Source organism: Alligator sinensis, unplaced genomic scaffold, assembly GCF_000455745.1.
Source record: "Alligator sinensis unplaced genomic scaffold, ASM45574v1 scaffold343_1, whole genome shotgun sequence".
NCBI classification, from domain to species: domain Eukaryota; kingdom Metazoa; phylum Chordata; order Crocodylia; family Alligatoridae; genus Alligator; species Alligator sinensis.
In genome coordinates, this window is record NW_005841947.1 from 671,736 (window position 1) to 688,736 (window position 17,001).

General features: G+C 44.8%; 1 protein-coding gene across 3 annotated transcripts in view; it reads right to left on the minus strand.

The window, feature by feature from the left end:
• The window catches only part of CFAP44 (cilia and flagella associated protein 44), a 64,348-nt gene that overhangs the window by 38,837 nt on the left and 8,510 nt on the right, over positions 1 to 17,001 (minus strand). For all 3 annotated transcript variants that reach the window (XM_025199611.1, XM_025199612.1, XM_025199610.1), the window contains exons 4-12: positions 16,137 to 16,308; positions 14,950 to 15,112; positions 8,688 to 8,790; positions 8,159 to 8,375; positions 6,660 to 6,774; positions 5,976 to 6,140; positions 3,510 to 3,665; positions 3,073 to 3,120; positions 2,194 to 2,293 (exon numbers count right to left, since the gene is read on the minus strand). In XM_025199611.1, the coding sequence (XP_025055396.1) occupies positions 2,194 to 2,293; positions 3,073 to 3,120; positions 3,510 to 3,665; positions 5,976 to 6,140; positions 6,660 to 6,774; positions 8,159 to 8,375; positions 8,688 to 8,790; positions 14,950 to 15,112; positions 16,137 to 16,308 (1,239 nt within the window). The remainder of the gene's footprint in view (positions 1 to 2,193; positions 2,294 to 3,072; positions 3,121 to 3,509; positions 3,666 to 5,975; positions 6,141 to 6,659; positions 6,775 to 8,158; positions 8,376 to 8,687; positions 8,791 to 14,949; positions 15,113 to 16,136; positions 16,309 to 17,001) is intronic.

A 17,001-nucleotide genomic window follows, 5' to 3' on the forward strand; every position in this document is an offset into this window, starting at 1 on the left:
CCCTTAGACTGCCCTGGATTTCTGTGGTCAGCCAGGGAAGCCTCCTGGCCCCTTTCCCCCTTTTGCCTCGCTCGGGGATCATCTTGCTTTGTGCCCAAAGGCTCATTTCCTTAAGGCACAGCCACCCTTCTTGGGGTCCCATCATTTCAAAACTCCTACTCTGCAGTGCGTCCTTGACTAATCGCCTGAGTTCATTGAGATCAGCTTTCCTAAAGTCTAGCACTTTCACCCTACTAGTTACCTTACCCACTCGATGTCTTATGGTGAATTCTATTATTAGGTGATCACTGTCCCCCCGATGGCTACCGATCTGTAGGTCCCCTACCATGTCATCCCCCGTTGCCAGTACCAGATCCAGTATGGCATTCCCCCTAGTGGGACCGTGTACCTCCTGTGTCAGGCGGAGGTCCTGTACACAGGTTAGAAACCTGCGTGAATGGTGGGACTTTGCTGTCTGTGACTCCCAGCAGATGTCCGGGTAGTTTAGGTTCCCCATGACTACCGCCTCTTTAGCTTTTATGGTCTCCGAGAGTTGCCTCAGGAGCCCCGAATCTATTTCTTCCCCTTGATGTCGGGGTCTGTAGCAGACCCCTACCACCAAATCCCTTTCTCCTTGCCCCCCATGTAGCCTAACCCACAATCCTTCTACTTCCTCATCCTTGGATTCCGTCTTGATGAGGGTTGATGTATATTGCTCATTGACATAGAGCGCAACCCCTCCCCCTTTTTTCCCCACTCTGTCCTTTCTGTACAATCTATAGCCCTCAATATGTACTGCCCAGTCATGGGATGAATCCCACCAGGTTTCTGTTAGCCCCACTAAGTCATAGGTGTTTAGTGCAAGCAGGAGCGCTAGTTCATCCTGCTTGTTCCCCATGCTCCTAGCATTAGTATATAGGCACTTGAGCCCTGTGTTTGCCCAGGGCCCCAGTAAAGTTTAATCTACCTCTGCGCTGACTACAGGCATAAATTGCACTTGGTCAGCCCAGCCAGCCAAGCGCCAGACTCCTGCTTGCCACCTAGACACGTGGCTCTGCATTTGCAGCACCCTCATGCCCTAGCCAGCCCATCTGTTGCCCAATGGCATTACCCAGAGCTCAAGGCTGACCGCCCCCTCCCCATGCTCGCTGGCAGGGTGGGGCTGCTCTGCCCCAGGTCAAATTGCTAATGTCCCAGGGGATATGTAGATGATGAGCCCAGGAGTAGTTTACTGTTCCAGAGTTGATTGCTTCACATTTATTGCACATGTAGATGAACCTGCATTGTAACAGTTTATACCAGGTCATTCCATACTGGTATAATTGTTTAATCCGTCTGTACCCAGATGTGTTCTAAGGGAAAGTCCTATGCTGTCAGTCTAGGAAAATATGATGTGAACAGAGATGAATATGGCTTTAAGGAAAATGCTTATCTGGATTCTTCCTCATTTTAATCTGTTTAATAGCGAGCCTCATTCTAGCTGGAATTAATAAGTTAATAGAGACATCTATTCACATGCAAAGACTTCTATGCCAATTAGCATTGATGACATGCCAGTTAGACTCAGCTGGTAGAAATTTAGCATTCAGGCACAGAAATGCATTCTTAGTAACTGATAAGGACAAGTCAAAGGCCATAAAGCACTTTCTGAAAAGCATAATAAGTGATGCTAATATCCTGGCCAATATTTCTTCTCTCACACTAACCAGTGCTAATGCTAAGTATGAAGGCTTGCACAGACACATTTAAAATATATATATTTTAAGTTTTAAAAAAGAGGCATAAGTGTCCAAAGCTAGGTACAAGCTCTTTGCTGATAACAGGCAACTGCTAGGAAAGGCACAGGTATTAATAGGGCATTACAAAAGCTGGTATAATCATTATTGTCTCACAGAGCCTTGAATATGAAATCTTTTCAGTCATTGTCTCCTAATGAAAAAAGCTTGTAAAGCTTCCCTTTGAGAATTTCTTTTATCAAAGCCCAGTTCTCAAAATCTGATACACATGGCACTTTATTTCATTAATGATCTATCCTATCTTTCAGGATACTGTCCCAGGAATAAATGACTAAATTTTACAAAGTAAAGGGACATGTCCACCCCAAATCCACACCAGTTCAAACAGTGTCATTCTCAAGTATGGGTCAGAGCTACAGCCCTGCCCTTAAAACGTAATAGTTGCAGTGAGGAAAAGAGAGAAAAAAGCTGTACTTACGGTCAAGAGCAGTTGTGGCCATGAGGTATGTGACAGGAGACACATCCATTGCTTCTATTTTCCCAGAATGAAAAGTAAATAGGCACTCTGGATCATGGGTCTACAGAATAAAACAAGGAAAGAGGTCCTGCTGTGTGAGGCATTATAAGCCTTGCGTTCAAACATGGACGCCTCAGAGGAACTCTACAGTCTCTACAGACACATATTGTGCACATATAATACGTGGGGTCTGTGCATTCAATGGATGCCTATGAATACAGTTTCACAATGGTGGCATGAGCAAATTTCTACAGACATATTAAGCACCCGTACTTAAAATGTTGGCAGTATCTACATAAAAATAAAATGGAATCATATTAGAGTAAGAAGCACCATGTCGGGGGAAGAAATTTCATAATCGAAAACTACTCTTCCAGGAGTTGAGAAAATGACTTTAAACCAACAACCAGGTAGGCCACTAAAAGTCTTTTCCCAGTCCAAAGAGAGAGATAGGTTTCTCTATATACTTCTGTCTTCATAATATACATTATACATCACTTTTTGCCATAATAGCTTTGCAGTTTAATTCTTCAGTTTTCATTATTCAAAGACTACTGAAATCAACAGGAGTCTTCCTGCAGTTTTCACCTGCTTTGGGGCAAGCCTTAAGTATCTTTATTTTAATTTTTCTGGTCAAATGACCCTCTCCATCAATATTTAAAATCCTGGTCAATAACTGTAATTGATGAAGCAGTTAAAATAAGTTATAACAAGATCTGGTCACAATTCTAAATCCCCAACTGTTCAAAGTAGGACTGTGGAGCCATCTATTGTAATTATAGAAGGCTATTAGGAGGGAAGTATATAAATCAGGGGGCAGAAGAGGAAAATAAAACTTACAACATTTGAAAAAGTCAGATCGAGCTTCCAGATCGCTCCATTGGAATCCTAAAGAAACAGAAACATTTAAAACTTGTATGTCTTTTCAAACTGAGTATAAAATTTCAACCAGTTCCTTACAAACACTCTTTACAAATGTCAGTAAAACTTTTGAATGGTCTGTGAGAAAGAGAATTTGGATTTCAGAGAATCCAATTGTGTCACTTAGATGAGGTGCTCAGGGTAATAGAGCTTGAGTGTTCTACTTCCACTTTCCCCTTTTGGTTCTCAAAGTCAGAAAATAGGCCCCAATGTTTTACTACTCTAGGAGGAAACAATAGTAATTCTACAGAAAAACAACAGATTACTTCACAGTAGATTTCCTCTCATACTGCATCATCACTTTTCTTGTTATATATTGCTCTGTTGAGCAGACACAAATGCAAATTATGTGTTACCTGGGCATACCAAACAGGTTGTCCATGGTCATGGATTTTCATCATGAAGCTCAGGTTGACATTCTTGCCAACTAGAAGTTCATTCATATGCTCCATCTCTAGTAGTCCGGTGTCATCTACAGAATCGGCTGTGTCTATCGTTTCAAAGTCCCATACCTTCATGAAATTAAAAGGAAAAATACTAGCAGAGCTTTCATCAGTCCAGATGTCAACATAACTCACGTTAACAGATACAATGGACATATAGCAAACAATAAAACAGTGGCAGCTCCATACGTATAATATAGAACCATTTCCCTCCACATGGCTAGTCTGAATGCAATCTGGATCTGTGACGAAAAGCAGCAAACATTGGTAGCCTATGAAAAATGACCTCATTCGACTTTCAAAAGGATAATTATCATAGCCCCCAAATTGCCAACCTGCCAATCACAACTTCAGCTCCAGAGCTGGTGCCATCATGCGGGTTTTGGCTTCTACAACCACGATCCACACTTCCATGAAAGAGGTATCCTGGGACGAGATGGTCTTCATCTCTCTTCTAAAAGTAAGAATCTGTCCTCCTACAGGTTGGCTGATCTCCGAAGGGCTTTAAACTAGGTTCATTGGGGGACGGGGAAGCAGAGGATAAGGAAAACCTAGGATGAGTGAGCCATGAGCAATGCATTGGATCAGCCCAGATAAGCACTAAGGTAAGCACTAAGGGGCCTGATAGACATCAGGAGAGCGGGGTACCAAGGGCACCTGTCGGGGGGCTTAAATGTCTCTACACTAATGCTATGAGCATGGGGAACAAGCAGGAGGAACTTGCACTTCTGCTTGCAAGCAACAACTTTGACCTGGCTGGACTAACTGAAACCTGGTGGGACCCTACTCATGATTGGGCAGTAGGCATTGAGAGTTACAGATTGTACGGATGAGACAGGTTGGGGAAAAAAGAGGTGCAGGGGTTGCGCTCTATGTTAAGACACAATATACATCTCCTATAATCAAGATGAGATCAGAGGAGGGCCAAACCAAGGTAGTGTGGGTTAGGATACGAGGGGGTCGGGGGGACTTGGTAGTGGGGGCCTACTATAGATGACAAACAGTTCCAGGGAGGTGATGCTTCCTCTCTATGCAGCACTGGTCAGGCCGCAGTTGGAGTACTATTTTGAGGGAGCACTTCAAGAGGGACGCGAAGAATCTTGAGAGGGTCCAGAGGAGGGCCACACGTATGGTCAGAGGCCTGCAGGCAAGGCCCTATGAGGAAAGGCTGAGGGACTGAGATCTCTTCAGCCTTCGCAAGAGAAGGATGAGAGGTTGTCTTGTGGCTGCCTATAAATTCATGGGGGAGGGCAGCAGGGAATAGGAGATGCTCTATTTACTAGGGCATCCCCTGGAGTAACTGGGAACAATGGCCACAAATTGACGGACAGCAGATTTAGGTTGGACATTAGAAAGAACTTCTTCACAGTAAGGGTTGCCAGAATCTGGAATGGGCTTCCAAGAGAGGTGATGCTCTCCCCTACCTTGGGGGCCTTCAAGAGGAGACTGGACAACCACCTGGCTGAGGTCATCTGATACCTGGCTGGGGTCATCTGACCCCAGCGCTCTTTCCTGCCCAGGGTAGGGGGTTGGACTCGATGACCTACTGAGGTCCCTTCTGACCCTGACATCTATGAATCTATGAACTGGCACTATTCATCACCTGAAAATGATGGGAAACAAAGTATCTGCTTCCTCCAGATAGTGTATTGATGGAAGCAATGTAAAAGAAAGATTGGAAAAGCTTGCACTGCCACTGCCTGCTCCAGATGTAACAAGCAGATTTCAGTTTCAAGAGATGTTAGTCCACCACCTTTTCACCTGGCTAAAATTTACTAAATGGGATAATATCAAAGCTTTTTAAGGGGGGAAAAAAGTCTTGTCTGAAATGCACTGATATAAACGACACTTAGATGTTCTACAACTGAAAGATTATATGAGAAATAACATTGTTTTATTCCTCGTTGTTTCAGTATTAAACTGAGCTTTGTGTATACTCATTCTTTCACTGAATACTCATTCAACTTCCCATTTTGGGGGGTCTTTCAACAATAAAGGAGAATGCTTTCCTAAAAGAAAAGGAAAATGTGTAAAACTCCCAAATACTAGCAGGTGGAAGGAGAGGCAGGCATAGAACCTGAAATGATTTTTAGCTCATTTCTAGTGGATTATATTTTAAATTGAGAGTGTTCCATTATTTTAAAATAGACAGCGATTTATTAATTGATTGAAATAAATCCCTCTGAGATAAAAAGTTGCATAAGTGCTGGTTAGTTACACAAATCTAACTGATCTAAATAAGTGTCAAAATTATCAGAAAATTGCATTCAAACACCACTGTCCTTTAAAATCTTAGCTAACACACTAATACGGCTTGAAAATGACATACATAAACCCCTATATACCAATTTGTATCCAGACTACTACAAAAAGGCTCACCCTGACATATCCATCTCCTCCAGCTGTGACCAGTTCACCCTCATCCAGAACCAGCTGATTAACCGGGCCACTGTGACAAGGTCTACGTCCAGTTCGACAGAGCTCTACTTTGATGAGGCCCCCTTCCCAAAGGAGTAAGTTGCCCCACTCTGACCCAGAGATCACCTTCAATGCAAGGGAAGAGAAATTCAGAAATCTTATAAGCTATCCATGTACATACATTCATGGCAGACTAATAGCAGAGGTTCTTTTTGGAAAAACAGGAGCTGCTACACTTGTTGAGACATAAGCATTTGTTAGGAAATGCATAAATGGTGAGGGGATTTAACTCTTATAGGACCATTGGGATGGTTAAGGGTTTGGGGTTTCTTTTTGTCTAACAGCCTTAGTATTTTTTTTTTGTTCTAATGTTTACAACATTCAGCACAGCAGCCTTAGCTAACAAGTCTCTTTTGTCCAGGAATCATGATAATAATTGATATTTTTAAATGGTTACAAAGTAAGCCATCTTATTTTAATTTAAGATCTACACTGGTTTATGGGGGCTGAATGTGAGACTGAATTAGACTGTCAGGACACACATCACTTTGGAGTCAGTGGTAAGACTCCTATTGGTTTCAGTGGACTCTGGAGCAGCCCCTGCAAGGGAGCAGTAGTACACAAGTTCACCTCTTACTGACTCACCTTCCCATCAGGTAGTTCCACATACCCTACGATGTCAGTCACTGCTGTCTTACCAAATCTGCCCAATGCCCCTTGTAGCTTAAGGCCAGTGAAGGTGTGGGCCATCTTCCAGAACCTGAGCATAGGAAACAGAACCCTCTGGGTTACAGGGTGTTTTTTTTTTAACAAAATCTTTAGTATCTCTCAGTCTCGAAGGTAACCATATGGGGATATGTCCAATAGATATCTCCAATAGGTGAACAGTTTGTTAGCTTACTTATTTTTAAATATGAGGTTTTGCATTTGCTTTTTTTAAATGAGAGAAAACTTTATTATATCCACATTCACTCTTACAGAAGTACTTAGCTCCCACAGACTGCTCCCCTCCAACTCCCAGAAATAACCTATGTGAAAAGCCTTGGGCGGGGAAGGATGGGGTAACCAAATTAGTACTTAAAATAGATCATAAACCAATTTATATATCCAGTCTTGCTGTATTTTCCACTTTTACCTGGAAAAGCCTACTATTCTCTAGTTGAGCTTCAATGTAAGATGCTCATATGTTTATATCCTTAATATATACACAGTTAAACACTTTCTGCATAACTCCAAGGACAGTGGTAGGGTTGCATAAATTTACATGAGCATACAGGTTGGTCCTATAGGTCCATAGCTACTTTTAAACATTCAGAAATGTTCACCAGATACAAAAGTATCTTAGGAAGAATGAATTATAGACAAACTGACCTCTCTTATTACAATTAGAAATAGTTGTAGTTAGGTCATAGTTAATCCACATTTATGCTAACTATGGTTGGGGTTCAGGGTTCGACACTGAATTATGCTAAGGCTCAAGTATAGATCTGATGGCTCTTTTTCAAAGTGTTCCCAAAATGCTTTAACTCAAAGTGGAGGAAATCTTATATGAAATCAATCAATAAACCCTTCAAAGGTTTTGGACATATCTGATCTGGATATAGAAAACAAGCTCTTTTCTTGCTTTAGATCCAACTTGGAAGCAAAATGAGATCTAGGGATATAAATCTGATTCTTCTATAAATTCAAAAGGACTTCAAAATAATCACTGCTGTCATTTTATAAGTAATTTGTACTGCAGTAGCATCCCAGTCAGGCTATAGGGCCTTATTGTGTTGGGCAGTGTTCAGACACAGAACAAGGATAGGGTCTTGTTCCCTGTCTCAAAAAAAGTTGAAGTTTATACTCCATTTTTATTTGACAGGCTGGCCCACTCCAAATGCACTTTGGATGGTCAGCAGTAAAAATTCTTCTATCACCTCTTTTGGAAAAAGCAAAGGCACCAAAAGGTAAGCTATTTTAGCAACCTGACTGTCTGTATGGTCTTAACAGCTTTTAATCATTGCCATTATTATTTCTAAATGGAACAGCATTCTCCATGGGTCTTCACCTGTTAGCAATTATTGTTATCATTACTAATCAGTCATCTTGTAGGATTCATGACTTTCTTGGCACTTCATATTCAGCACATTAAGCAAACCTACTTGATGTGTCCTGTTCCAGAAGTAGTTAGTTGCTCTTCATTTTCAAGAGAGAATGTGACCTTATAAACATCCTGTGAAAAAGCTTTGGACCTCAACACAATCTTTTCCTGTTTCCAGTCCCAAACTGTCAACATGTAGTCAGGGCTGCTACCAACACTGGCTAGTAAGGTGCCAGAATGGTTGAAATCAGCAAATGTGTAGGCTTCCTCTGTCCCACCTGGAAGGACAGACCCCACAAAAAGAAAGAAAAAGAGAATGGTAGGACAGGCAGCTCAATGAGATCTCCACTCTTGCTGTCATTATTATTACTGTTTCAGCAGTTAATAGTCACTAATTGGCTATTGCTGCTGTTTGAAAATGTTCATCTACCCCAAAATGCAAAGACAATCATGGACAACTGACTTTACCCTCATTTCAAGTACCTAAAAATATTTTTTAAACCTAAAAATGTGACATTACTCCACTTGCTGGAGTCTATACACACTGCCCTGACCACATAATATTGGAGAAGCAGTCCTAGTTAACATACCTCGCAATATTCTATAGGGCCTTAATGAAGGATATTCATAGATGATGATGTTTGGTTTCCTTCCTTTTTCTCCTACTGCAAAATACTGTTTACTAGGGTGTACCTAGAAAAAGCAAAGACCCTCTTAGATATTTTCCTGATCTCTTGGGCAGTATTCAACTCAATATTGAGTTATATTTCATACATATTGCAGAATCATGACATAAATTATTCTTGCTCCTGGCCCACCTGCCCATCTCCTCCTGAACCACTGTTGAGACAATAGTGTCTTTTTCTGCTTTTGAAGAAAGGAAATATGGATAAGATGTAAAGAGCTGAGGTGATTCTCTAAGAATTATTTACAATGTAACAGAGAAGCACAGGGCCAGATTCTGAAAGCCTTACTCATGTGGAATACTATCAATAATCAGTGGATCTAGTCATTAGGGCTGTGCAAAGTTTCGGTCGCCGATTCGATTTGGAGGAGATTTGGCCCTATTCGATGGCCAAATCTCCAAATCAGGATCAAACCAGGAGACCCATTAAAAGGTCCGAATCGAATCTGAAGGCTCCGAATCGATTCGGAGAGATTCAGAGATTCGGATTGGGCAGGGAGAGACAGGTACGGCCGAGGCAGCTGCAGGTTCTCCCGCAGCTCCTCCAGCTGTGCCTGCCTCGCCCCAGGTGGAGGGAGGCATGGGAGAAGCCCCCATGGCTGCCATGCCCGGCCCCATCCCCCAACTGACCCCAGTCTCCCGGCAGTTTAAAAAAAAAAAAAAAAAGCCCCACCCACACTCACTGGATGCCGGACCCGCGGATTGGGGGCTCTGGGCGCTTGTGGCAAAGCCCTCCCCCCACCCTCCCAACACAGCATGGGGCAGTGGGGGGGCAGCGGGGATCCCCCCCCCCGCCTGGCACCTGCACGGCAGCTACCCCATGGTGCGGTGCAGCGTGGCTTGGCAGGGCACCACACTGTCTGGGAGCTGGGGCTGCTGGGGCTGAGCAGTGCCGGGCTCCAGCTGACAGGGAGATACACCCCAGCTCCCAGATAGGGTGTGGCGCCCTGCCAAGCTCTGCTGCACCCGCATGATGCGACAGCTGCCACGCGTGTGCCAAGCTGGGGAGGCACTCCCTGCTGCCACGCGCTGCACAGAAGGGCTCTGCCATGAGCCCTCAGATGCCCCAATTGCCACTGCTGCATCCAGTGAGTACAGGGCTTTTTATTTTTTTTTATTTTTTTTAAGTGCCGGGAGGCTGGGCCGGGCAGGGAATGCAGGGCAGCCATGGGAGCTTCTTCTGCAGTTCCCCCAACTGGGGAGATGCAGGCACAGCTGGAGAAGTCACAGGAGAACCTGCAGCTGCCCAGCTGTGCCTGCCTCTCCCTGGCTGTCTCCGATTCTGATTTGGCCAAATTGAATGGGGACAGTGATTCAAATCATTGAATCAAATCACTGTCCTGTAAATCAGCCAAATCTGAATCCGAATCAAATACTTCCCTATTCACATAGGCCTACTAGTCATGGGTAAAAGGCTACTAAAGCCAAAATAACTGTTTCAGGATCTGACCCACAAAAGCTCAAATCAAGCTAGAAGGCAGGGTAGTTTCCACCTTACAGAACAGTGGTGCTCAACCTTTTGGTTTTGTGGCCTGGATGAATAGCACAGGGCTGGTCCACAGGTCAGATCAGGACCCAGGCATCAGGACTGGGCCCAACGCCATCTCACCAGGATCAGGCCCTGCATAGCCTGCCCTGGTCCTGCACATTCTGGATTGGTTCCCATGCACCCTGATCAGTCCCACACCATTTTCCACCTGGCCTAGCATGCCAGGATCAGACCATACCACCCCTGCCTGCCTCAGTGCAAAAGGATTGCGCTCTGCCCTTTTTCCACCAGGCCCTACATGCCCAATATAGCACACAGGGCCATTTAACTAGCTGTGGAACTCCAAAAGATAACACACACACACACACACACACACACACATGTATGTTTTATGTATGTATATCACAAGCTTTTGTGGGCTACATTTCTCTTCATTTACCTATGTACTTGAAATTCCAAATTTTTGGATAGATGAAACATTGAACTAGCATAAGGTATAATTAGCAGAGAGGAAATATTGAACAAAAAGAGTTGGTTTTACCCAGGGCACTTTAATAATTAAAACATTAAAACCACAAAAAGTGAATTCCAGATGGCTCATCAAATCTTGTGAGCACGTTGGTAACATAGCCTGAAGCCTAGACGTGAATCTGCTACCTTTCTGCCCAAGTTAGGTAGTGTACATTGATTGGCTGAGATATTTGAGATGACTACACTTTCTTGCCAACCCTTTAATCAGTACTGCTATTTACTATTTTGTGCATGCCATAGTAAAGCAGAAGTTATGGAAATCTCCCATCGAGGAACTCAAGCCATGCCTGTGTGATAAGCCATGCCTATGTGATAAGCCAGGGAGAAGCAAAGCCCACCTGCTCACTCCTGTTCATTGCAGGCCAAAACCCAAGAAATTATGCAGTATAACTAATTTAGAGCAACCTTGAGTATGTGCCAAGTGGTGCATCCAGGCCAGAGAATCTGAGAACGGAAGCAGGATGCAGTCTCAGGGACACTCTACACCAGCTATCCTGCTCTGAACGAGCAGGGCACATTCCTTGAGAGTGGTCTTGGACTCATCACACAGTCAGAGTAGACAAGGTGATAGACAGGGCAGTCCAACTGGCAGTCTATGGGCTGCATGCAGACCATGTGGGAGTAGCATACTGCACAGTATAGGAGGGCCCAGGAGGACATGTCACTAGCACTGCCCGTGCAGCACGAGGGTAAAGGATTGCACACTGCCTGTGGAGCCCCACACTGGAGGGTGGGAGGCCATGCACTGCACGTGCACCCTGCCCTGAGAGTGGCTGTTCCACCCTCTAGTGACCAAGCAACCTGTCTTCCTCAGCTCTTCAGGGTAACTTCCTCACTGTCCCACCTGCAGGTAGAGGGAGATAGGTAGATCGGCCAGCAGGGGTCATTATGGCCACCCTTGAGGCTGGTTCTATCACATTTGGTGCCCTGGCTGGGAAACACCTGACAAGGGGTAGGGGGCTTGTAACAGGAGCCTCTGCCCTTGTCACTTTCAGAGGAAAAGACTGAGCTGCCGGGCAACAGCAGGACAGCAGGACAGCAGGAGCAGGAGGCTTATTTAGGCTAAGGGGAAACACTTGTGTATGGTGAAGGAGCCATGGGACCAGAAGAATGGTGCCCAGAGGGATAGAAGCTCAGCTCCTGAATGGGAGCAGGCAGTCTGGCCCTGACCTCCACAGGGAGAGGTGCTCCAAGGGAGAAAGGATGCAGTAGATGTACCTGCAGGCCCGTAAGGGCTGGAAAGAGACAGCTATGAGAGAAGGATGAAAAGTTGGGGGTCAGTGACCCAGAGTGATATCTGATTTTAGCTGGAAGTGTAGCAAAACCCCCAGTTTTACTTTTTTTTTTTACTTAAAAATACATTCCCTCCCCTTCCCCAACCATTTCTGACTTTCCCTCTGCCCTCTCTATCCCTTATAAGTAGTTATAAGAAGCCATAGATAAGTTTCTGTATTCCATTATTGTGACAAGCCCCTTTTTATATTGTAAATAGTGTTCTGTTATTTTTGTATTGATTTTTACTGGTTTATATTGTATTCCTATTATGTTTGTATTGATTTTTATTGTTTTATATTGATATTGTATGATTTAGGCCTGTTCCTGTAAGTTAACCAAAGTAATATCAAGCCTCCATCTTGTAATGTTAAGTTTCCATCTTTGTGTCCCCTGCCCTGGCATACCCTATTGTAATTGTGTTGCAGCTGTGACTCCTATCTATCTCTCCTATATAAATTGGTTCCTGGATGAATGAGAGTGAATGACGGTGCTTGAGACATAACGGTAGCAGGCCTAAAAATAGCTCCTGCCAAATGACTGGACCATCAACTTAATGACCGGACCATCAACTTAGCAACCGGACCACCGCCTTGCATTGACTCTCCCTGAAACCACAGACCTACTCCCAGGACCAGAGACAAAACTCAATATTTGAAAGCTAAAGACCCTCCAAGAAACCAGTAACATGGAAACAAAGAACAGAGTAGAAACCAGCAACCCTATCATTGTATCCCACCAGACAATGAGGACACCTGGAACTGTATGACATCTGAACAGGACTTGCCCTTGCCTGAGCATGTCCTGCCCATTGGAATCACAGGTAGCCCTTCCCTATAAAAAGGGTGGTAGAGTGTGACCTCAATGAGATGCCCTCTCCATCTGGACCAACACTACGCCACACCACCTATCTACCCAGAGACCCTACCGGCGACCCCCTCTGGACAACACCTTGCTGGAGAAGACCCCAACTGGCCATCAAGGATCAACTCTCAGCCTGGGATAGGTAGCTATTACCTGCCTTCTTCCCCCAAGCAAGGGACCTGAGCTCTGTCTCTGCACACCTTGACCTCAATCCCTCCATTAAGCCTTTCCTCTCTTGCTACCATTGTGTGAGTGTATGGGAGAGTTTGTGTGTGTGTGTGTGTGTGTGTGTGTGTGTGTGTGTGTGAACCAATAACTTCAAGGGCTGTATAGTGTGTTGCCTGTTTAATAAAACTGTTATTCTGGAACCCCGAGTTAGGTTTTGTCTTACTGATCTCCTAGCCCTGCTCCAATCTCTGCTGTCTGCCCCCTGACCTTTCTCCCATCTCTCTCTCTCTCCCCAGCTATCTGATCTTTTAACCCCCACCATCTCCCAGCTCCCCCCAGTTCTGCCCTCTGCCTCCCAGCTCTCTGCAACCCCGACCTGCCTCCCGGCTTCAGCCCTGGTTCTGCCCTCTGCCTCCCAGCTCTCTGCAACCCCGACCTGCCTCCCGGCTTCAGCCCTGGTTCTGCCCTCTGCCTCCCAGCTCCTCCGCTTCTAGGCATCCCCGCTCTCTGATCTTTTAACCCTCACCACCTCCTAGCTTCTCTCTCTGGCCCCTGCAGCCCGGTCCGGTTTCTGTGTCTCCCGGCTCCTTACCTCCCAGCCTCCTCCTCCTCCAACTTTTACCTCCCAGCTCTTGGCTTTTTCCTCCACTGCCCCTCATTTCACCTCTCTGCAGCTCCTCCCAGCTTCTTTGACCAGCTCGGCTCTCTCTCTGCTGCCCTGGCTTGATCCCCTGGCTCCGCTTCTTCACCTCCTCTGTTTCTTGGATTTTCCTTCACCCCCAAGTAACCCCAGGGCACCAAGTGACCCCAAATAACACCAGGCACCAAGTGACCCCAGGTACCCCCTAGTGTTAACACACAGCCACCACTGAAGTGCGTGTTTGTGTGTATGTGCGTGTGTGTGTGGACCCATAGTGTTGTATGCGTAATTTGTGTGCATGTGTATAATTTTGTGTCACACCTTCCTGCCTAACAGTGCAATATTGAGATCCCGAGCATTGAACTGACATATGTCAAGTCAACAGAAGCAGTTTGCTGGTGTCTTGGCTTATAATTGGAAGACCAGGTTCTGGCCATGGGGGAAGTTTGGAGGCCATGCAGCAGGGTGCTAAGGGTGTACTCTGTGTTAAGTCCTGTACAGGGAAGGGATGCAGTGGGGCCAGGGAGCCACAGCCCTAGACAGTGGACCAGGGCTAAGGGTCTCAGCAAGAGAAAAGGAGTCAAGATCAGAAGAAGGCCAAGGCTCAGACAAAATGATTAGTGCCCAACAGGAAGAGAGTGCAGACAGGGCTGGCAAGTCCCACAAAAAATAATGGAGTGGTACATGCTAGGCATGGGAATGACTATGGGAATGGCTGGAGGCCAACAGGGCCCAATCAGCTAGGCCACGTGGGCCCAGGGGGCACACACTCAGGGACTTTGGGAAACAGCCTCCCAACGTAAAATATCATTTCTACAAGATGTATCAAGTCGGACAGTGAGGAAGTTACCCTGAAGACCTGAGAGAGACAGGTAATTTGGCCACTAGGGGGAATTACAGCTACCCTTGGAGCTGGTCCTGTCACAGAGCCACACACCTCTGGCACTGCCCATATAGTGTGAGGCAGATATTGTGGGGCTGTGTACCACCAGCACTGCTTGCACATAGGGGTGGATCCCAGGAGCCCACTCCCCTAGGGTACACCCCATGCTATCTGCAGCATGGGGGCTGCATGCTAGTGTTGCATGCAGGCCCTGGCCACACCAAAGTTGGAAAGCCCAGCCTTAAGACACCTAAACTGTTTTCACTATTATGAATAACCTCTAGAAAAGAATCTCTTCTGTAGGAAATAAAAAGCCATACCGTGATCACACCAATCCCTCCACCACTGCTGCTCCGGAGGTAACTCTGATATTTAGCTTTCATGTCTAGGAGTACAAGTTGATTGCCAGCTATGTAGAGCAGTGTCTGACTATCCAACACCTGCAAGTTTGCCTGTCTGGTGCAGTCATAACCAAAAGAGTGTCTGACAACAAGTTAATAAAGAAAATAATTAATCCCAGATTTCTACTTTAATTTCTTCCAGGCAATAACAATAAAAGTACCAGAACAAACATGAATGGGAATACTGATTTGGATGGTCAAGATTTATTTTAAGACTGTGTTCAGTATAGAGTTACGGTAAACCAAGATTTTATAAATGAGGAAAACCTAAGTGAAACCTTCAAAAGGTTGGTTTTCCATCCTTCTAACTCCATTGCACAATCTGCTTTTGGTGGCCTATCCAGATCCTCTATGGCTTCCCAAGTAACTGGTATCCTAATGCCCCAATGCTCTTTTTCCAAAGGGAGTATAAGAAGTTGATCAAATTATTAGGAAGTGAACTGTAGGCAAGACACAGAACCAATGCAATGTCTCACTGCCTCTGCCTCTGCAAAGAATTACAAAGAAGTGTAACTCTTTGCAGGTCTGCAATGTGGACAGGCAAGGATGTTTCCTACTCTCCATATTTCCCTGCACGGCCATATTAGGGCGGGACACGTAATAATCCATAATAATAATTACTCATGGCAGCAAACTGTCTGCCCAGTATTAAGTGCCTACAAAATCAACACTCAAGACTTATATTTCGAGGTGAATTTAAACTTGAATGGCACAATTCAGACCTCAAGCTCACTAGTTCTATATCAATGTGTATGACCACACATTTTCATGGGAGACGTCTTGGAAATAGGGTATGTGGTAACAGAGAAGTCAAGGTCTTTCACTACTGCTTCAAAGGTATCAGCTTGAGACTCATCCTGAATGCCACTCCTCAGCTGACCATGGGACTCAAAGGTGGCTGGATATTACACAGGTCACGTCATTCCCTTATGCATGCCACTGGCTACAGAAACTACCCTGCGTTAACCCCACTAGCTCAGTAAACTGTCAAGCTTGGATGGACCTTTGACTTCTGATTATATTGTACTATTCTAAGAAAAGGCCTGACTACTTCATATATGAAAACCCTAGTTCTTGGTCCACACAAAGCTGGATAGGAAGGATACATGAGAACAAGAAGGTTACTGGGTATCCCAGAGTCTGAAGTCACAAATGGTCGTGAGCACAAATCTTCATAGTTATAGAAGAAGGTTTCGGAGATTTTCTTTTCCAGCTTCTCAGGTTTATGTTTTGGCTCTGGATGTTTCTCAGCATCTTCAGGCTCCTCCACATCTTCCTCTATAGTTCAAAAATGGGAATGCATGGAAAAGTTTTACTTATGATACTGATGTTTATACTTAACTGCAAAAGTGGAATCCTTGTTCTTTCCTTTCCTCAGAAAAGTAATAGGCACTCCACATCCAAAAATGTATCAGCTAACTTTGCAAGAAACTAATTCTTCCACTAAGTTTACAACAAATATTCCTGCAAAATAAGAACATTTTGAAACTTTAAGGTCTTATATGCACAGAATAAAATTTCTATATCTGTAAGATAATTCATCTTTATTGAACTTAAATTTTGCCATCTTAATTGTACTGAAACAATTTTAGTTAAACTCAACTTGATGTTTAGGTCACAGTGGCCATGTCTACATAAGCGCTTAACTGCAGACTAGATTAATTAGCTGTGGAGTAAAGTATTGCCATTTATATGCGCAAGAGTATTAGCCCACAGTAAACTAATTAATGTTGCAGTTAGGGGACAGTACTATCTTATGGTGGGGTAATTTACTGAGATTAAACACACCCATAGACGCTGACCACAGGCATAAATTGTGCCTGGTCAGCCCAGGCAGCCAGGTGCCAGACTCTTGCCTGCCACCTAGCCACATGGCTCCATACTTTCAGCACTCTCATGCCCTAGACAGCCCCTCTGCTGTGACCCAGAGCCCAGGGCTGAGTGGCCCTGGTATAAACTGCTCCGCACTGG